The sequence below is a fragment of the Nuphar pumila genome, chromosome 5, assembly GCF_984573655.1.
Source record: "Nuphar pumila chromosome 5, dmNupPumi1.hap1.1, whole genome shotgun sequence".
NCBI classification, from domain to species: Eukaryota; Viridiplantae; Streptophyta; class Magnoliopsida; order Nymphaeales; family Nymphaeaceae; genus Nuphar; species Nuphar pumila.
Genome location: NC_143253.1, coordinates 60,940,095 through 60,962,457, shown reverse-complemented (window position 1 = coordinate 60,962,457; position 22,363 = coordinate 60,940,095). Strand labels below are relative to the sequence as shown.

Sequence of the window (22,363 nt, the reverse complement as noted above, 5' to 3'; positions counted from 1 at the left end):
TATGATTCAATCCAATGTTCCTGCGTTATACTGGGGTGATGCGATTACCACTGCTTGCTATCTGATCAACCGCATGCCTTCGTCTTCTGTGGGCGATCAAATTCCATTTCATATCCTAAAACCTAATGCCCCACTCTTTTCGTTTTCACCCAAAATATTTGGATGTGTTTGTTTTGTACACAAACTTGGCCCTGACCGTGATAAATTAGCTGCTCAAGCTACAAAATGCATATTCATAGGTTATCCCAAAAATCAAAAGGGATATCGATGTTATGATCCTATTTCTCGCCGAGAGTATGTCAGTGCGGATGTATCTTTCTTGGAATCCACTCCATATTACTCCAGTACCGGTTCTCCACTGCAGGTTGATCCAGCTGAGTCTTTTCCTTTACCTATACCTCCTTTTCCGTTGGAGTCTGTGCCCTCACTACCGAACCAAACTTCATCCGCTTCCAGATTTCATAATCCTCCATTGGTATATATGCGTAGAGCTCCATCTCCGCAAGAACCTTCATCTTCTTCTTCCCCTGAGGTAAGTTCTACTGACAATAGTGATCTTCATGATGATGATAACAGGCCTATTGCTCTACGAAAGGGAACACGACAATGTACCTTATATCCCATATCTCATTTTGTCTCCGATGTCAGAATTGGAAATCAGATGAAGTCTTTTATTTCAGCCATATATGCTGAAACTATTCCACTGAACTATCGGCAGGCAGAACTTGATAAGCGATGGAAACTGGCTATGCAAGAAGAAATGGATGCTTTAGTATCTCAGCATACATGGGATCTAGTTGATTCCCCAACAGATGCTGACATTGTTGGATGTAAATGGGTATATACAATAAAGTACAAATCTGATGGTTCTATTGAAAGGTACAAGGCCAGATTAGTAGCAAAAGGGTATACTCAGACATATGGAATTGATTTCTTTGAAACTTTTTCCCCTGTTGCACGGATGGGTACGATTCGTCTTGTTCTCTCAGTAGCTGTTCAACATGGTTGGAGTTTGTACCAATTAGATGTGAAGAATGCGTTTCTATATGGGGATCTATCTGAAACTGTTTACATGCAACAACCTCCAGGATTCGAGGTTGAGGGGGAGTGTCAGAAAGTGTGTAGATTGAGAAAGGCGATTTATGGTTTGAAACAGAGTCCTCGCGCATGGTTTCAAAAGTTGTTTGAAGTGATGTCACGCTTTGGCTTTAATAGGTCAGCAGCCGATCATACACTATTTATCAAGAAAACTAGCTCTGGCATAGTTGTTATGGTGGTATATGTGGATGACATTATTCTTACAGGAGATGATGTGAAAGCCATTGAAGCCACAAAGGCTCATCTTCAAAAACATTTTGTTACAAAAGACCTTGGTTCACTGAGGTATTTTCTGGGTATAGAAGTTGCCAGGAGCCGTGAAGGGATGGTTCTGTCTCAACGGAAATATGTTCTTGACTTATTAAAGGAAACAGGAATGTTGGGAGCCAAACCAGCAAATATTCCCATGGACCATAAAGTTCAGTTGTTTGAAGAAGCGTCAAAAACGGTTGATAGCAAAAGCTATCGCTCCCTAGTAGGGAAGCTATTGTATGTGACTGTGACCAGACCGGATATTGCTTTAGCAGTAAGCAAGGTTAGCCAGTTTATGGACAAACCAACTGAGGTACACTGGAATGCAGCTATTATGATTCTCAGATATCTAAAATCTTCTCCTGGAAAGGGGTTATTGTTCAGGAAAGGTGGAACTCTGGAGATAGTGGCCTATTCTGATGCTGACTATGCAGGATCTGTAGTGGATAGAAAATCTACCACAGGATTCTGTGTGTTTTTGGGAGACAACTTGATCTCATGGAGAAGTAAGAAACAAAATGTGGTTTCTAGGTCAAGTGCAGAATCAGAATATCGGGCTATGGCCCAAACAGCTGCTGAAATGATGTGGGTTCGTACTGTTCTTCATGATCTTCAGGTGAAGGTTTCATCTCCTATGACCATGATGTGTGATAACAAGGCTGCAACATATATAGCAAACAATCCTGTCTTTCATGAGAGAACAAAGCACATTGAGGTTGATTGTCACTATGTAAGAGATATGGTCCAAGCTGGACATATCAATACCAAATATCTTAAGTCAGAAGATAGAGTTGCAGATATGTTTACAAAACCCCTTGCTAGACCAAATTTCTCAAAATGTTGTGACAAGCTGAACATGATTGATATCTATGCTCCAGCTTGAGGGGGAGTGTTGAGAGTAGGTGGTTTAAAGTTAAATCTTCTTAGTTTTGGAGGTTATTTGAAAAGTTATTAAATATTGGACTTGGATGTAATTTATTAATTTGGACTCTCTCTATTTAACATAGAGAGAGCCCTAATGTCGATCAAGTGAATTAAGTTTTCTCTTTATGTGCTGCCGTCTCTCTCTCTCTCTCTCTCTCTCTCTCTCTCTCTCTCTCTAACCAGGGTTCGGTACAACATCCTATATCATTCTACAACGAGAAATGGATGATGAAATATGCTCATGCATTTTGCAATATGCTTTAGTTGTATGAGTTATTCCATGATTGATCATATTGCAACATTTGCATAAGCTATGCTTTTTGAAACATATATTCAATAAAGAATATATTTTTTACTTGATTGTATTGCCCTTAGTTGGATCTTTGTATTGTCCACTCTTGGACTTATATGTGTTTTTGCACTTTGTTTTTGTAATTCTGCATACTCTATTACTTTTCTAAGCATTTCATTAGTATGTCTATAGTGATTATTGTTGTAATGACCTGTTAAAAAGTGACAATTTTTTTTTTTAAACAATTGCAGAAACATCCTCAGAGACCTTGGGCCTTTACAGTTATAACACATCTACAACCACAAGAGATCTTATACTACCATCATCCACACCAAACCAATCTTTATTAATTGAAAACATAAAGTCTGAAGATATGTAAAAGAACATAAGTAACGCAAAATATGGAGCCACGTTGTCCCCCAAAAAATCTGTCAAGTAGTCGCGTAGCCCTCGTAGCTCCTCGCAATAGCAGGTCCCCTCACTAGGCCTCGAAAACTGTGAAAAATACAAAAGTAAGGGTATCAGAATCAAAGATCCTATGTATATGTCCTTATAATGAATTAAATAAGTAAAAAGAACATAAATATAATTCATGCAACATTTTAGAATGATACAACTAGGAAAAATTCATAATCCAATTAACCATTCGTGCATTAAGGAATAATCGTTAAGCAAGAGAGAACAATTATTAAACAATAGAAAAAATCAATTAAATAATAGAGAACATTTATCATACAGTAGGGAACAAATATCATGCAATCATTAATTTAGCACAAGGGAACAAGTAAATATGCATGATCTAATGCATAACAAGAATATGCACGATTTCAGTGTACATGCATGAATAAATTATTATTAGTTGTAGCTTAACATACAACTTGTATTTTATTACTGAGTTTCACACCTAGCCCTCGACCGATATCAAGAATGAACACCATCCATCGAAACATTAGAAATCAACAACTAATGCTGAAACATTATGGAAATCAACATCCACTAATGCCACTTTTTTGGTATACCAAAAACAACAGTTGTGTCTACACACCACTCCCAGGCAAAGTGGCGAAATCTCTCTAAAACTGTAGCCGGAAGGTCAACCACCTAGTTGGGTTCAGGGTCACAACAATACACACGAAGTGTAACGCCCCAAAATTTCGACTTGTGATTTCGAAAACCTTATCGAAAAACCTTTCAAAGATTTAAAGTTTAATATTTAAAAACAACAGCGGAAGACACTTAGAAAGGAACACAAGTCAACAATCCTGGGGACGTTAGCTGAAAAACCATCATTCACATGTACAACATCTTAAAGGAATTTAAGAAATAAGGCAATCGATTAAAATCTGCAGTTTATTACAAAATGAGCCTTTTATTCCAAAGTTCAATAAATCTAAGAAAACTCCAGAAAGTCCCAGAGCCAAGCCGCCAGCAGAAAGAAAATGAATCTTGATCCACGTTGCACCACGCCATCGGCCGCCAGTGAAGTCCTACTCCTCACCTGCCCATGAAATGGGTCAGCTTCATAACAAACCAGTAGGTGCACGAACAGATAAGTAGAATGAAAATAAAACAGGACCTTCATGAGATAAGCAGTTATGATATTTAAGCAATTAAAACAGTTGTAGTCTATTCTAGCAAATGTAATAAGTGCAAAGAGAAGTATTGTAAGTCTCAGTCATCTACATTTATTCATAAAATTATTATTTGAGTTCTGATATTAACTGGCCTGTGTGTACGCACAGACGCGAAACGTAGAAACAATCGAGACCGATCCGGGGGTTTATTATGTCAGGTGTTTTCATTAACCCGGATGGCTGACTGAGTCCGCTCCTAAGGGGACGGTCAGTGACCAAAAGAGTAAATCCCCAAAGGCATTCGTGGCCCATGGATGCATCCAACTTCTGCAGAAGTGCCTGGGAATTACGACCTAGGATAATTTATGGTAATCCCATTTCCCCTAACTCCGATGACTGGGGAAAACCGAGTCTTTTGCTCGTGGGGTGGTTGTTAACAACCTGTCCATCGGAGTCTTTGTACCATCCATCCTCTCCCTTGATGAACCGTGAAGATCGGATGGGTACGACGGGGGTTTCTTAACCGCCGTCCCATCCTACATGCTCTGGTCCATTAGACCCACTCGAGCATCTTGCCTGTGAAGGCGAAATGGTCACCATTTTATGTGATCTCAGCATTTTGCTAATAGCATTCATCGAGGTTGCCACAACCTCATCATCCCACCATCGTAACCCACATGGGACGTACTTGTCCAAAAGTACGATCATACCTTCCTAGAGGTACAACTACGATGAGAGGGCAACATAATGGTTTATGATTCTTTTGTTTCCTACATGACATGTTTTGCTTTTCTGAGCAATTGGCTTGTGGAGGCCGATATTATTAAATTCGGTAAAGTATAGATTTCATCCTTCAATACCCTCCATGATCTTACATAAAAATTCATATTGTACCTGCCTTAAGGTTCGGTTATAATGGCAATTGCAGTGGTTTTGAATATCTTCACAAAGTCTATCTCAAGTATGCAGTTTCCAAGGAATAAGCATGCATAATAGACAATTATGAGTTAAGCACTCGTACACGTAAACAGGCATGACAAGTAAACTACTTGATTCTTTCTAGAATGAGTCTACCTAGAGGATTTATATTATAAAATAAAAGAATCACAAAGAGTAAAACATGGATCAACAAATATTTCTTCAGAGTCGCAAATATGCAAAATAATTATTCTATCTCAGAAGTCTTATTTCATTTTGTTCATACACACTATTCGTGCGACTTTCCCCTACCTCGGGATGTCGTGCAGCTGCGTGCGTCAACGCGTGTAGATGATACGAGGCTCGGGCCGCGGAACCAGAGCGAGGGGTCCGATGCGAGGTCTGCAACAGTGCTACGTTAATTATCATGCGGAGCAAAAAGAAAGACAAACCTGCCTATAGTAAAAGAGAGGCAGCAGAGGTGCCCCTGCTGGCCGAAAATAGACAAGCGGCGGGGGAACAAGCCCCTGCCTAAACATAGCGTAGCGGCAGGGGGCCAACCCCTGCCGACAGCCACCAAGTGGCAGGGGCTGAGCCCCTGCCAACGGCACACAGTGGCAGGGGCTGAGCCCCTGCCAGAAGCACATGGATGGCAGGGGGTCAGCCCCTGCCGAAAGCACAGGTCGGCAGGGGCCAACCCCTGCCGCCAGCACGAAGTGGCAGGGGCTGAGCCCCTGCCGACAACACAGGTCGGCAAGGGCCACCCCTGCCGACAGCACCAGACGGCAGGGGGCCCAGCCCCTGCCGAAAGCACAGGTCGGCAGGGGCCAACCCCTGCCGACAGCACGATGTGGCAGGGGCTGAGCCCCTGCCGACAACACAGGTCGGCAAGGGCCACCCCTGCCGACAGCACCAGACGGCAGGGGGCCAGCCCCTGCCGAAAGCCACGAGGTGGCAGCAGAAAGGGGGTGCCGCAGGGGCCACCGGTCCCCTGCCGGCACTCCGGCGAAACGCAGAGGGAGACGGGGACGACAGGGGCCGCGTAGGCCACCTGTCGGGGCCCTGGCGACACAGAGAGGCGGTGGGAGGCCGCGACAGTGGCTGTGAGCCACCTGCCGGCCTCCCGGCGAGGTGACAGGGAGGGGGTGAGGAGGAGAAGAGGGAGGAGAAGAGAAGAACGGCGTACCTGGGGGGGGGGGGGGGTTCCCGGCGTCGACGGCGGGCGCAGCAGTGAAGGAGACCGGCGCGGGGGAGGAAGCTCGAGAGGGGAGGCGTGCCTCCCCTCGCCCTCCAGCAATGCTCATAAAGAGCTCGGGGGGTGATGAAAGGGGAAACCTCGATGGGTTTCCCCAATCAACCCGAAAACGAAGGGGAAGAAGAGGGGGGGGTTGCGGCGCTCGGGACCCTGCGTCGGGTTTTTTTTTAAAACCCTAAATAAAAAGGACCCGACCCGGCCCGGGTCCAAACAGAGATTTTTTTTTTTTAAATGGGGTTTTACACGAAGTTTTAGTATCCTCACGATCCCCCAAAACCGCAAGTCCAGGATTCCCACACTAAAGAAGGAACATCCAAGAAGCACAAATTGCATTGTTATTTTCTTTTATCTTTTTATTTACTTTATTTTCTTTATTTTTCAAATCAACATGTAAAATCAATAACACACGTTTCGCAAATCAACATGCGAAACTCATCACAGGACCAGAGTCCGTGGCAGCATGAAACAATGCAATTAGAATAATAATATCAAGTTTGATTTTTGCCATGCATAGAAACAACTAAACAAAGAGCAACACATGCTCAAGGCTCACACGGCCTGCGATGATTTACTTTTGATCATCGATGCATCCAAAGCAAAAATCATAGGTAATATGTCATTCATGCATTCATATCACATGCTTTTCAATGCACATTCATACAAGTAAATCGAGGATATGCATAAATAACAATACTCATATGCATATGTTCGCATGATCATACCAAATACATGCTTCCACTCATGAATCATCTCCAACTAAAACATGTGAACACTTATGCAATTATGTGCATGCAGAAACCTATAAATTTCAAGTTTACACATGCACATGTAAGAAATCTTTGCATATGACATTGATCAAGCATAAGCAACCAACTTTAAGCATGTGAAAATCTCATTCTTAGCATGCATGAAGCCAAATCTATTACAATAAGCAAATATGAAAATTTGCATAACAAATTGAGTTTCTATTCAAGCTCAAACAGGCATAAGTTGTATGCATTAACAAAAAAAGAATTGATCATATATCAAATCTGCATATTATTTAGTCAAAATCTGGACAGATAGTGACAAATAAGAATAGCATGCATTATAGTTTTCTTTTTAAAACAAATTCTGCAGGCACATGGCCCAGCCGACTGGACCCACCCAGCCGATTCAGTCAGCTGGGCAGAGGGCCGGCCGAGTCGGCTGGGGGCTGACTTAGCCAATAGCCCAGCCGACAGTGGGTCTGCTGGGGCCCCAAGTGCATATCATGATAAAACAGAAAAATAAAATTTCTTCTTTTAAAACATCTCTTTTTTTTTGTAAAGACCATCATCTGGGTCTGGTAGGGTCTGCCAGGCCTACACCAGCCCAGCCAATTGGCTGGGCCTGGCAGGGCCGAGGCCTGCCCAACCGAGCCCAGCTTGGCTGGGCTGCCAGGCATCCCAACTGCAACCAGAAAGCTGATTATATTTTTATTTTTTTTAAATATCTGTTCCCTTTTTTTTTTTTGACAGTATGCCAGCCCAACCAATCAGTCGACTAGGATTGGGCTTTTCTAGATTCAGTCCAGCTGACAGTTATTTCACACACACACACACACACAGAGACACACACAGACACACACATATATATATATATATATGGTTTCAATATTTTTTTGTAGGAAATTTTATGAACTAGGTCTGGCAAGGTCTGCCAGGCCTATGCCTGCCCATCCGACTGGCTGGGCCTGGCAGGACCTAGGCCTGTCCCTGTCGATCCCAGAAAAAAGGACACGAATATATATGAAAAAAATTATTTCATGTCATGTATATGCATCTTCAAACTAAGTATGCATGTATAATCAGATTCACTATCAAGAAGCATGCCTATGCTGATTTTTGCATTCAGATTTCACATGAATCTAAAAAGAATTAATTTGCCATGGAACATGCAACTACACATGCTGTTCTAACATGAACATACGCAAAGACAGAATTTTTGTTTTAACATGACAACAAGTATGCACAGAATTTTTTTTCTAACTACAAGCAGATCATATTGTCTTTTTTTTTAAGGCATTAGAGCTTTAGATCTGGACGAGATCTGTGCATGTTTGATACATGGCAGATCTGTCCAGCTGTATGGATTTGTGGCACTATAAAAACATATATATATTCCAAAATAAAATTTGAAGAGGGAAATACATTAATCTCATACGTATATCTAAGAGTAAATATTCAGATTTACTCTTTTCTCATGGGTTTTCACTAAAACCTTACATAGAAAACCGATCTATGCTCATTTTTTTCATTTCAATCAAAAGAACGAACCCATACCTTATTTTTGAAGTTTGCAAAAACCGGAAAATCAATGGATGTTTGGAGAATGCCTCTTTTTCTTCCTTCTCCTTCCTTCTTCTCTTTCCTTTCTTCCTTTCCTCTCTCTCGTGATTGACGAAATTTTTTTTGAACTATTTATAGAGAATAGGGGGGTGACGCAACCCCCCCCCCCTCTCTCCAGCCCCTTCAAGAGAGGCTGGAGAGAATACTCTCCTATTTGGGAGTCTCTCTCCCTCTTACCAACTTTTTTTTTTAGAATTCTTCTTTTGACTTTTCGAAGTTTCCATCTTAAAGAAGTCTTTATTTCTTTCTTTTTGTAACTCTTCTAATTTCTTTCCTCTTAACAATTTAGGGACTCTCTTAAGGAGTCCAATTAGCTAATCAAAACTGAAATTCATAATTAATTTTAATTTAATAATAAATTAATTATTTATTAATAATTAAATATCTAGAAACTTCCAGAGGGTACCTTATCCCTCTGGGAGTCTTTTTAACTCTAGTTAACTTCAATTTAAATATAAAAATTGAATTTAAAGTTGCATTTGCGTTGGGTATGGGTTTTAGATCTGGATCTGGATCCCAGATCTAAATCCAAACTCCAATTAGATCTTGGGCTGGATCAATTCCTAATTAATATGGGTTTTGGACAGAGTCCATATCCATATTAATTTAGATCAAAACCATTGGATCCAGTCCGATCTAAATCCAGACCTAGCCCGTTGAGGCGGTCCTTTTTTGAAAAATTGCAATTTTCGGGTCAACCGTAGCCCGAATTCGAAAAACTAAAATATCATTATGCTGAGAATTTTGAGACACACCCAACGATATATAACTCAAATTTCTCCTCTGAAATTCATCTGAATATAACCCAAATTTCGCTCGAATTTCTCTTGAATTTAAAGGTTGAAAGTAAAACTCTTTATCGCCTTTCGATTGGCTCATCTAGACCTTGTCGATGAGACTTGGACCAAGCCTAGACTCAAAGAACATCGGCCTAATATTGAGGACCTACCGTTTTTTCTTCTATACTTGGCCAAATTTTCAAAAATCTCAAATTTAACTAAGTGTGAAAATGCACGATATTACATCCCTACCCCCTTAGAAGAATTTTGTCTAAGAAATTAAAACGTACCAAATAAGTGTGAGTAGTGTTGACGCATATCCGCCTCAGGCTCCCAGGTGCATTCGTCCAGCCCGTGATGTTGCCAACGCACCTTCACGAACGGGATCGTCCTACTACATAGTGTCTTCTCTTGGCGATCCACAATCTCAATTGGCCTCTCCTTTGTCGTCAAGTCAGGCTGCACCTTGATCGCCTTATAGTGAATCACATGTAAGGTGTCAGGTACGTACTTCCTCAACATCGAGACATGAAAAACATTGTGCATCTGCGAAAACCGAGGAGGAAGTACCACTCGGTATGCGATCTTTCCAACTCGCTCAAGGATCTCAAAGGGTCCCACATACCGAGGACTCAACTTCCCTTCTTCTCGAACCGTAAGACACTCTTCGTAGGCGAGATCTGCATAAATATGTGATTGCCCACATCAAAACTAAGCTTCATATGTCATTGATCGGTATAGCTCTTCTGTCTGCTCTATTCTGAGACTAACCTTTGACGGATCAAACGCACCTGGTCCGCGTAATGCTGGATGATCTCTGGAGACTCCACTGCTCTCACTCCAATCTCATCCCAACACACGGGGGATCTGCATGGTCTGCCATATAGAGCTTCGTACGGAGCCATACCAATATTGGCATGATAGCTATTATTGTACGAGAACTTTGCAAGCTTCATATGCTTGTCCTAGTCTCCTGCCCAATCAAAAGTGCACACTCTCAATATGTCCTCGAGTGTCTGTATCGTATGCTTCGTTTGTCCGCCCGTCTGTGGGTGAAACGTCGTGCTGAACTTCAACGTAGTGCCAAGGGACTTCTGAAGCCGATGTCAGAATCGAGACGTAAAACGAGGGTCTTGATCTAACACTATCGAACGTGACACCCCGTAAAGTCTAACTATCTCATCCACGTAGAGATCTGCCAAACTCTCCAAGCTCTGACTGATCATGATAGGCAGAAAGTGGGCACTCTTCGTCAGTCTGTCCATTATCACCCAGATGGCATCGTGCTGTCGTCGGGTCCTCGGCAACCCTATGATGAAATCCATTGAAATATCATCTCACTTCCAGATTGGGATATCTAGTGGTTGCAGAAATCTACCAGGCATCTGGTGTTCGATCTTCACCTGCTAACAGGTGAGACACTGCGACACAAACTCAGCGATATCCTGCTTCATCCCATTCCACCAATAAGTCCTTTGAAGGTCTTTGAACATCTTGGTGGAACCAGGGTGAACGAAATATCTAGACCTATGGGCCTCACTCATCAGCTCCTCCCGCAAAGCCTTCGGGACTCACCATCAGTCTTAAAATATAATGGTCTTGTCCTCTCGACGAAACTGCACATCTGGCTTCTGAGCACTCACGCATAACCTCTCGAAATCTGGATCGGCTGACTGAAGCTCCTCGATCTGATCTATAATCTCTTGTCGCGCCTACATCCCAGCACAAAGAATGCGTCCTGAGTCATCCGCAAAAGGTTTTCAGTTGACAAACTCCTCAATCAAATCCCAACTGCGTCATATCAGACTGACTGTCGTGACCGACACCTTCCTGCTAAGTGCATATGCCACCACATTCGCCTTACTGGGGTGGTAGGCGATGGAGAAGTCGTAGTCCTTCAGGAATTCCAACCACCTACGCTGCCTCAAATTCAAATCACGCTGAATAAATATGTATTTGAGGCTCTTGTGATCGGATAGGACCTCGAACTGCTTTCCATATAAGTAGTGACACCAGATTTTCAGTGCGAAGACCACTGTAGCTAACTCTAAGTCATGCGTGGGGTAATTCTTCTTGTGCACCTTCAGCTGCTAAGAAGCGTACGCGATAACCTTTTCATGTTGCATAAGAACACAACCCAGTTCGGTCCTTGAAGCATCATTGTACACTACGAATCTACCCGTCCCAAAAGGCAACGTCAAAACCGGAGTCATGCTCAACCTTCTCTTCAGCTCCTGAAAGCTATTTTCACACCGAGGCGACAAATCGAACTTCACTCCCTTCTGCAATAGCCGAGTCATCGAAGTAGATATACGTGAGAAGTCCTAGATGAATCGACGGTAGTAACTCGCCAATTCCAAGAAACTCCTAATGTCTGTCACAGTCTTCGGTTGCTCCCGTGACAATACGGCCTCCACCTTGGCTGGATCGACCTCAGCGCCCTTCGCAGAAATCACGTGGCTGAGAAACATCACTTTATCGAGCCAAAATTTACACTTCGAGAACTTAGCATAAAGTTGATGATCTCTCAGTGTCTGTAATACGATCCATAGATGATCTAGATGCTCCTCCACGCTCTCCGAGTATATAAGAATGTCATCAACGAACACGATGACAAAAGAGTTCAGCCATAAACTAAAAACCCGATTCATGAGGTCCATAAACGTTGCAGGAGCATTGGTGAGTCCAAAAGACATCAACAGGAATTCGTAATGCCCGTATGTGGACTTGAATGCGGTCTTCGGAATATCCTCTTCCCTAATCCTCAACTCATGGTACCTAAAACGAAGGTCGATCTTTGAGAACACCTTTGCTTTCCTCAACTGATTGAACAAGTTATCGATCCTAGGCAAGGGGTACTTGTTCTTCACAGTCACTTGGTTCAACATGCGGTAATCAATACAGAGCCGCATCAAACCAGCTTTCTTGACAAAGAGGACCGATGCGCTCCAAGGAGATACAATCGGCCTAATAAAGCCCTTGTCAAGAAGCTCCTGTGTTAAAATGTAACATGTAAATACATATAATATATATATATATATATAATATTTATATTTTTTATTTCTTTTTTATTCTTTCTTTTCAATTTCTTTATTTTATCTTTTCTCTAGATCACTTTGAACTAGATGGTCAAGATCTCGTTAGATCTTAACCATACTTATAGTCGTTGGACCTAGTCCAACGGCTATAAATAGAGTCGTTGGACTAGGTCCAACGACTCTTAGGAAGAGCTACTTAAGAGCTCTTCCCTCCTCACTCTATGTTTTGTATATATAGAGGTGAACCCCTCCTTTGTAAAGCAATGCTTCTTAAGCATTTTTGTGTATGAATAAATCATTATTTATTTTTCAAATGTTCTTCCATTTATATCCTTTCAAGGGTCATGCTTGTAGTGTCTCCAATAGACACATGTTTGTGAGTTGTTCGTGCATTTGTGGAAGACCACCATTTCATTACATGGTATCAAAGCTGCGGAGACCTTAAATCTTGAAGTGCTTTTGCCTCAATTTCCATGCCTCATTTGCAAAAGGTGTTTCATCACCTTGTTCTTGGCTCAAGAAGATTTGTTTGAAGAAAGGAGGACTTGTGCTACGAAAATTTGTTTGTATCATCTCTTTTATTCTCTTGTCTATACTTTTTTTCTCTCTCTTCCCATCGCTTCCTCTCTTATCCTTGTAAAAGATGAATGACAATGATAAGATCACCATCATACCCATGAAGCTAAATGATACTAATTATGTAATGTGGGTTTCGATTATGAAGCACTATATTTGGGGAAAATGATTATGGGATATAGTGGATGGTTACAATTCGGAACCTAAACTATCTCTTACCAAGAAAGAGGAGATAAAGAGGTTCTTTTAACGGAGGAGAAGAACAAGGCATTAGCCACTTATGAAAATAAATGGAAAGAGTGGAGGATAGGGCATGCAAAAATTATGTCATGGCTAATTAATAGCGTAGACATTAAAAAATGCTCTAGTCTTGCTAAGTTTGAGGATGGTGATAAGGCTTGGGAATACCTTAAAAACATGTATTTTTTTAAAGATATTGCATATGTGTACAATTTACAAGACAAAGTCCGAACAATGACTCAAAAAAATAAAACTATTCGAGAAAATTATAATGAGTTGTCCGAACTTTGGGAAGAGTTGGCTCCTCTTGAGCCCAAATGACATTGTGCCGAAGATATCAAGCTTTGCCAAAAGCAACTCGATATGAAACATTTCTATCAATTTGTGAATGGTCTAAGGCCGGAGTTTGAATCCACCAAATCGGCCCTTTTTCATCGTGGAAAAATTCCTTCTATTGTTGATATTATAGAAGAGCTCACTATGGAGGAAAATAGACTTAGAAAAAGTACCCCAAAAGTTGTTGATGACTCAGTTCTAGCTGTGTCTAGACTGGAAAATCATACTCGTGTTAAATTGTAATACCAAATCAATGTAATTATATATATATTTTATATATATATAGGAATATACATACACATATATATTTATATATATATGCATATATCTACCTTCGTATATATATAAAATATATATTTCTCGTAATAGTCAGAGGGGTAGTTTAGTCATTTTTCGCATATCCATTTTTCGAATATGTTGTAATTTCTTCTTTTTCTATTTTCTTTTTATTTATTTATTTTTCCTTTTTAATCTAGGATAGTGTGTACCTTGGGGGGGGGGCAACATCTAGTCGTTGGGCCCCTCCAATGGTCACAATTGTGACCGTTGGAGGGGCTCCAACGACTAGAAGTGGAGCCCCTCCAAGGTCTCCACTTCTATTTAAATGAGGATTTTCCCCTTGTATTTTTCATGGCTTTGGGTCAAAGCCCAAGTATTCAATAAAGCTCTCATTCATTCCTTGCATTTGTGAGATTGATTGGGTTGTGCTTTTGTGCACAAGTGTTCTAAGTGTTCTTGTTGTGCATGTGTGCACTTGTATTTCGTCAAGAACATTGGGTCTTGACCATTGTATCTTGTTGAAGATACTTTCACATGGTATCAGAGCAAGGTTAAAAAAAGAAAGATCGTGTGGATTCTCTCATTTTTCTGGTGCTTCGAAAAATGCGCCCTCAAATATTTGGTGATTGGGGTGGATTCTTTCATTCATTCAATACTTTAGAAGATTCTTCCACCAAGAAAAATGTACCACAAGCTCAATATTTGGAATATTCATATTATTGTTTAGATTGTGAGTTAGTACATAACAATTTTTGATATCATAGAAGTATATACATAATGTATAAATGGATCAATTACAGTGTAAGAGGCATATGTCTGGGTCTTTGAATGTTAGTTCCAACTGTACATCTATTTTTTTTTTGTATCTTCATACATACTGGAAATCAATCTTCAGTGTCGGCATTTGAAACTACAATGATATGTGGTTGTGTATTTTATATTGAAAACTCAGCTATATGCCTGTGTTTCTGCATTTTAAAATACATCTTTTTACACACACCTCTGTGCACATATAGACAGGAAATGACTCGTGTTCATGTTTAAAGGTCTTTATATTCCTACGGGTCCCAGTTTATTTGGCAAGAGTTGTCAGTACATGTCAACCTGTGTTGGGACGCTGTAAGTTTAAAACCTAATGATATGTTGTGGCAGTTTGCTATTGAAAAAATATATATATATAATAATGATGAATGATGATCTGGTAATCGACCTTGACAGTTTAAAGGTACCGGAGCACTCTGAGTGGGTCTGCATAATTAAATGGATAAAGTTTTGGTTAATATACCTTTTGAAGATATGAATGGTTGGGGGCCTACTACTTCGGTAGTAGGAATCAAATTTTGAGGAACTCCAGTAACTTTGAGCGACTAAGTTCGGTACAAGGAATACCCGGACAGATCGGGAAATCTAAATTAATAAGAAAAGCAACCCACTCAGATTCGGGCTTACCTTGGAGAGGATAGGTGGTACAAAACTCCGAGGGCATGTGTTTCTTGCTTCGAGTGACAATGGATCGTTGGTCCCTAGTTCTTGGAGTTAGGGGACCCGGACTACCAAATTTGTCCTAGGCGGTAGCTCCACGTTCTTCTGCAGAAGTTAGAGATGCATTCTGTTTGTTTTGGGCCTTTGGGAGGTTCCCTCAGTTACTGACCACTCTCTTAGAATTACAATTTCAGTTAAAACGTTTGGGCTAATAAAACACCAATGTATAATAAACCCCTGAATTGTTCTCTTATGTTACAGTTGTCTTAGCCCGCATGTACCCATAGGATAATTCAAGAAATTAGGGTTCAGGAAGGTTCGGGCATGCATCTTTAAAAAGACGCAGACCGAGTCGACGAGGGACAAAACCCTTCACTACACTCTCTCTCCTCCTCGTCTGGCTCTCTTTCCTCCCTCGCCCTCGCGCTAGGGCGACCCACCGGCCGACAGGCCTTTTCCATCCCGGCAACCCACGGTTGGGCTCTACCATCGCCCGACGTTCCCCCCTCTCCGATAGCCTCGTCGGCGACCTCGCCCGACACCCTACGTCGCCATCTCTCTCTGTTACCCATCTCCCTCCCTCTAGTCACCTTTTCCTGCCATCGCCGCTGGTGACAACACCCGACCTCCGCCTCTCGTTTCGCGTTTCCAGCCACCACGACCCTGATGTCGGCTACGCTTCGTCGGTCTTCAAGTAACCCCTTCCCCTTGTTGTCTTCTCCCTCTTCGTTCCTTCTTTTTCGGCAGGTCGGCAGGGACGACCCCCTACCACCTGTCTCTTTCTGGTAGGGGCAACGCCCCTGTCGCCTGTTCCTTTTCAGCAGGGGCTTATGCCCCCTGCCTTTTTCCCTTGCATTAGTCAGACAGGGCGAAGCCCTACCTAGCCTCGCTCTGTCTGGCAGGGGCTTCGCCCCTACCGCTCGTTTTTCTGGCGACCGGGCATTGGCAACACCCTTGCAGCCTCGGTCGTCGGCAAGCAGGGGTTTTTACCCCGGCCCCTCTTGCTTTGCGACAGATAGGGGTTCGACCCCTGTCTCTACCGTCTATCCCCCTTTTTCTGGCAAGGGCTTTGCCCCTTGCCTTTTTCCCCTGAGATAGGCAGGCAGGGTGAAGCCCTGCCTGCCCTCATGCGGTCAGGCAGGGGCTTCGCCCCTGCTGCTTATTTTATTGATGACCAGGCAAGGGCATCGCCCCTTTAGCCCTCTCGGTCGTCAGTGGAAAAGGGTTTTTACCCGACCCCTCTTTCTCTGCGGCAGACTGGGGTTCGCCCCCTGTCTCTGCCGCCGTTTCCCCCTTTTTCGAACCTCGTCAGGCAGGGGCTCAGCCCCTGCCTTGTTTGCTCGGGCAGTGGCGAGGCCCCTGTCGTTCGAACCTTTTGACAGGCAAGGCAGACGCCCTGCCTTTCTATGCATGTCAGGCAGGGCAGTCGCCCTTGCCCTTTTTCCTCTCGATCCTCTGCAGGCAGGGGCAAAGCCCCTGCTGTTTCTGATTCCCGACAGGCAGGGGCTTTGCCCCTGCCTCTCTGTACTTTGCCAGGCAGGGGCAAGACCCCTGCCTGCTCTGATTTTCAGCGGGCAGGGGTCAGGCACCTGTCTTGGATTTTTCCGGCAAGGGCGGGATCCCTGCCCCTATTTTTCCTTCGGGTGCCTTTGGGTTCTCGTCAAGGGGGGCTTCGCCCCCTGCCCCTCTTTGTTCCCTTGTCCGACAGCAGCCTATCCCCCTACCGCTGGCCCTTGCTTTTTCCTTTCGTTTTTTGCATACTAACTTGATGTACCTTCACAGGTTACATAATGGAGCACGCTTGTGCCCCGTGGCTCGAGCTCATACGTACCTACGCCCGCAGGCGTACGCAGAACCGCAACCCCCCAAGGTAGGGGCACGTTGCCCGAAAGGACTATGAACAAACAAAATTCTAAAGAAAACACAAGATAATTAAATATTGGAAAAGCGGAGGGCAATATATATATATATATATATATATATATATATATATATATATATATATATATATATATATATATATATATATATATATATATATATATATATATATATATATATATATATATATATATATATATATATGTTTTTAACTCAAGGACGTGGTTTCGCGATCCTTGTCCTATTTGCTTTCTTGCATTTATTTTCTGTTGCCACCGCGCTTTATGTGTCCAGGCTTACTTTTCTTGCATTTATTTTTTTGTTGTCGTCGCGCTTTATGTGCCCAGGCTTACTTTTCTTGTATTTATTTTTTTGTTGCCGTCGCGCTTTATGTGCCCAGACTTACTTTTCTTGCATTTATTTTTTTGTTGCCGCCACGCTTTATGTGCCGAGGCTTACTTTTCTTGCATTTATTTTCTTTCGATGTCGCGCTTTATGTATCAAGGTTTACTGTAATGTCCTGAAATTTTAACCCAAAATTTGAGAATTTTTTTTTTCATGACAGCAGAAACAATCATTTCATTGGGTTAAGCAAAGCATTCATGCACGTTACAGGAGTAATCGAAGCAATAACATTCATTTTATTCCAAATAGATTTATGACATCAGAGTTCCAAATAACATGAATACTAATAAATTGAAATTTAATCTAAGATATCCAAGGAACACAATAAACCAAACATCCTGATCAGCATCTCATCCCGCAACCGCTCTAGATATTCTACTCTTCACCTGAAAAATGGTAAATTAATTGAAATTAGACTACAATCAGTCTAAGTAGAAAAATACTGTGAATTTGGCAAATATACTAAGTAACAAGTATGCAAGGGATTTGTTTAATTACAAGCAATAGAGCATGACACTAAGCATAACATAAGAATATGAACATGACCAAACTATTGCACATTGTCAATTTAAGTTTCTAAGTATATATGCGCACTAACATGATCAAATCAACAATCTCAGGAATAAAGAATTTATTTAATGCTAAATTAACTAATGACAGGTGAAACGCAAAGTAAATAACACGAACTGAAATACTACAACAATAAATTCTAAGAATCTATTTAATATATGTGAACAATAGCAGGCTCAAATCAAACTCACATATGTACTGAATTTATTTTATGCTAAATTAAATAATCACATGCTAAAAGTAACTATTAACATGTTAAAGTGCAAACCTGACAATCCTTTATTCAATTGATGTACTCAAGATGTTTTTATTTAATGTCGGGTTTGGGTCCAGGTCGAGCTTGAATCTTATCCGGGTCCGACAAGTCAGTCGGATCCGAGTCCAAGTCCGAGTCCGACACGCCTAATCGGACCCAACACGTGTCCGGTACGAGTCCGACGCAATTTTTTTTTAAGTTTTACAGGAGGTGATCCCAATATCAGATACTCAACCATGGTTTTTTGTATGTTTTTAGGTGAATCACTGATTTTGTGGCGACGTAAGAAGCAATAGAAGGTTTTACTTTCATTAAATGAAGTTGAATATCAAGCAATGACAACTACAACAATGGAGGTGGTCTAGCTGAGAAGATTGTTGGCTGATATGAGAGTTCAAATAACTGATGCATGTGCTATGACAACAAGTGTGCAATCTATATTGTCAGCAATCACACCATTCATGCACGGATTAAACATATTGAAATAGATTGTCACTATGTTCAACAAAAGTATCTTCATGGGAGTATAGATCTGCCTTATGTGACATCTGAATATCAGTTAGCAGATTTCTTTACCAAACCTCTCGCTGCTCCCAGATATCATTTTCTTTTATACAAACTTTTGTACCGTAAGTTTGAGGGAGTGTTAAAATGCATATATGTATATAATATATATAATATTATATATATATATATATATTTCTCCATTTCTTATTTTTATTTTATTATCTTTTGTGTCTAGTTCAGTTTAAAATAGATAGGTTGACTAGTCTTGGAGTCGTTGGAGCTAGTCGAACAGCTACAAATAGAGCCGTTGGACTAGCACCAACGACTCTATTTGAGTCTTCTTTTCCCCCTCAACTCATGTATATAAATAGAGGTCACCCCCTCTTCAAATGTATGCTTCTAGAATTTTAGTGGGTGAATAAAATATTTATTTTTAAGTGTTCTTGTGAATACCCCTTGTGTGGGTTTCAGTAGTGTGCCCCTTTGTGGACACTTGTTCTTCTCTTGGATACTTGAAGGACGTATTTTGTGTGTTTGGAAGATTCTTGTTTCTTTACAAAGTCATGGTCCAGCAGAATCAGGCTGAGCTTTTAGTTGAAATTCTCTAAGGTAATAAATAACTTGCCAATTGGTGTCTTTTTTCTCAGTCGATAGATGTTTTATTTCTATAGTACAAAAACTTATAAAACATGACAGTTACTATTAATGTCAATTTTCCAAACAAATTATGTCACTGGCAAGTGCCAATATTCAACTGACTAAAAGCCAGCTCAACATTATATGCTGCTAGATCAAAAGAAAACTCCCAATCAATTGATCCTTTGGCAACTTACCTGTAAGGCTGTAAAGTATAAATGATGTCAAATCACCAGCTGTCATTGATCCTGTAATCGTCAGGCTAGCACCATAAATTACAACAACAGTAACAGATAATGTTGATGCTGCACTCAGTCCTCCAGAGAAAAGTCCTATAACAATCTGCGGCACACAAATAACGGAAAAAGTCATAGTTTCTTATATTCTGAGTCATGAATCACTGAATGGAACTCACCGCTTGTTTTAGCCCAAGCTTCAATGTTTCATCTACTTTTTCTGAGTATCTTGAAATTTCATATTCCTCTTGAGCAAAGGACCTCACTGTGCGTATGGCTCCAAAAGATTCCTAAAGACAATTGTGACAAAAAATGGGATCAATAGTCCAACTTTAATCAGATAAAATAAGACAGGTGCATTCAAGACATGCTGAAGCAGACCACCACATATTTACAGCCATTTATTCCAAGAGCCAGACATAAATGATAAGATATTTGTGGAGTAATTGTGGAGGCCGGCGGGTGAAGATAGGTCATACGGACAAGCAACATTAAAAAGAAAACATATTATAAGGAACAGTTTTGCCATTGCAGCATCTAATATTACTTTACCACTTTATTGCATCAAACAGAAGTGTATACAGTGCTTGCTGAAAAAACTGTGGAACAGTTTTACTATTAAGAAGTTATTTGAAAAACTGAAGTGGTAACCCAGCACGAGTGAACTAGATATTACTTTACCCATTATTGCTTCTGCAGCGACTAGAAGGAGGAACACGAGAACCGAGGTAGAAGAGAGAGAGAGGAAGAGAGAGAGAGAGAGAGAGGAGAACTCGTTACTTTTTTATTAGGGCTAATCTCTATGTTAAATAGAGAGAGGCCAATATAAAAAATTACACACAAGTCCCTTATTAAACAAGAAATATCAAATAACCTACTTTTAAGAAAACTTAAACTTAAAACCTCTTAATCTCAACACTCCCCCTCAAGCTAGAGCATAGATATCAATCATGCTCAGCTTGTCACATCATTTTGAGAAATTTGGTCTAGCAAGAGGCTTTGTAAACATATCTGCAACTTGGTCCTCCGACTTTAGATATTTGGTAGTGATATGACCAGCTTGAATCATATCTCTTACATAGTGGCAATCAACCTCAATATGCTTTGTCCTCTCATGAAAGACAGGATTGTTCGCTATATATGTGGCAGCCTTGTTATCACACATCATGGTCATAGGAGAGGAAACCTTCACCTGAAGATCATTTAGAACAGTACGAACCCGCATTAATTCAGCAGCTATTTGGGCCACAGCTGTAATGCCCCAAAATTTTTAACCCAAATTTAAGAGGATTTTTTTTTCTTTTATAACAGCGTAAACAAGAAATAATATAGGATTAAGCATTTCGAGACATTACGGTGGAGAGAAAACCCAACACATTTATTTCCTTCCATTTATCAAGGAATAATGACATCAGAGTTTTAAAAACATAAAATGAACTCAACCATCCCTGGAACAATAAATCCAAAAATCTCAATCCGATGCCTCATCCCGCAGCCGCTCATAAACCCTAGTCTTTACCTGAAAAATAGTAAATTGATTGGAATTAGACTACCACGTCTAAGTAGGAAAACTGTGACTCTTAATGCAGGTACATCATGAGTCTAGTATGTGATGTGGGTGTCAAGTGTAAATCTTTAGTATATACAATAGCACGTAAAGCAACAACAATAATCAACAGTCATATACATGAGCAGGTAAACAATTATGTAATAACAATAACTGAGCAGGTAAGGCATAGTATGCAACATGAATAAGCAAGTGAGGTAGGCGATGCAACAGCAATAACAATAACATGCATAACTTTCATGTAATAGTTCAATCACCTCGTATTGACCCATTTCAGGATTTCAGATCATTACAATATAAAACATGCTGAAAAATATGCAAATGTCTCTTTAATGACTCCATCACAGTGATACCTAACTGTTCTAATTGATGTTTATCTTTTCTTATCCCGCGGGTACACACGGGCCGAGGCAACCATCACAGAAGAGAACGTTCGGGGGTATATTATTCAAAGTTGTTTTATTAACCCGAACATTCTAACTGAGACTGAAATCCCAAGGGAGTGGTCAGTGACCGAGAGAACCTCCCAAAGGCCAAACCAAAATAGGATGCATCCCTAACTTCTGCAGAAGAACAAAGATCTACCACCTACGACATATTGGTAGTCCGGGTCCCCCCCAACTCCGAGGATTGGGGACCATCGAGTCACTTTAGCTCGAAACAGTAAAACACATGTCCCCGGAGTTTTGTACCACTTACCCTCTCCAAGGTAAGCCCGAATCTGAGTGGGTTAATCTTTTCATTTAATTATGTTCCCGAAGTATGGGGTTTTTCCCCAACTTCCTTCTACTATCATAGCAGTAGAATTCCCAACCTTAGTCATTTTACCAAGGTGTATAAACCAGTCCCAATCCTTTGTCATATTGATTGCATAACCCACCCAAGGTGCTCTG

The 22,363-nt window shown here is 41.2% G+C and overlaps 1 protein-coding gene across 5 annotated transcripts in view; it reads right to left on the bottom strand.

Moving 5' to 3' along the window:
• The window catches only part of ABCB27 (transporter associated with antigen processing protein 2), a 270,112-nt gene that overhangs the window by 140,843 nt on the left and 106,906 nt on the right, over window positions 1–22,363 (bottom strand). For all 5 annotated transcript variants that reach the window (XR_016431918.1, XR_016431917.1, XM_090006177.1 and 2 more), the window contains exons 9-10: window positions 20,083–20,193; window positions 19,865–20,009 (exon numbers count right to left, since the gene is read on the bottom strand). Coding sequence is in view for 3 of the 5 variants with exons in the window: in XM_090006177.1 (XP_089862303.1) it covers window positions 19,865–20,009; window positions 20,083–20,193 (256 nt within the window). In the remaining 2 variants the exon portion in view is untranslated. The remainder of the gene's footprint in view (window positions 1–19,864; window positions 20,010–20,082; window positions 20,194–22,363) is intronic.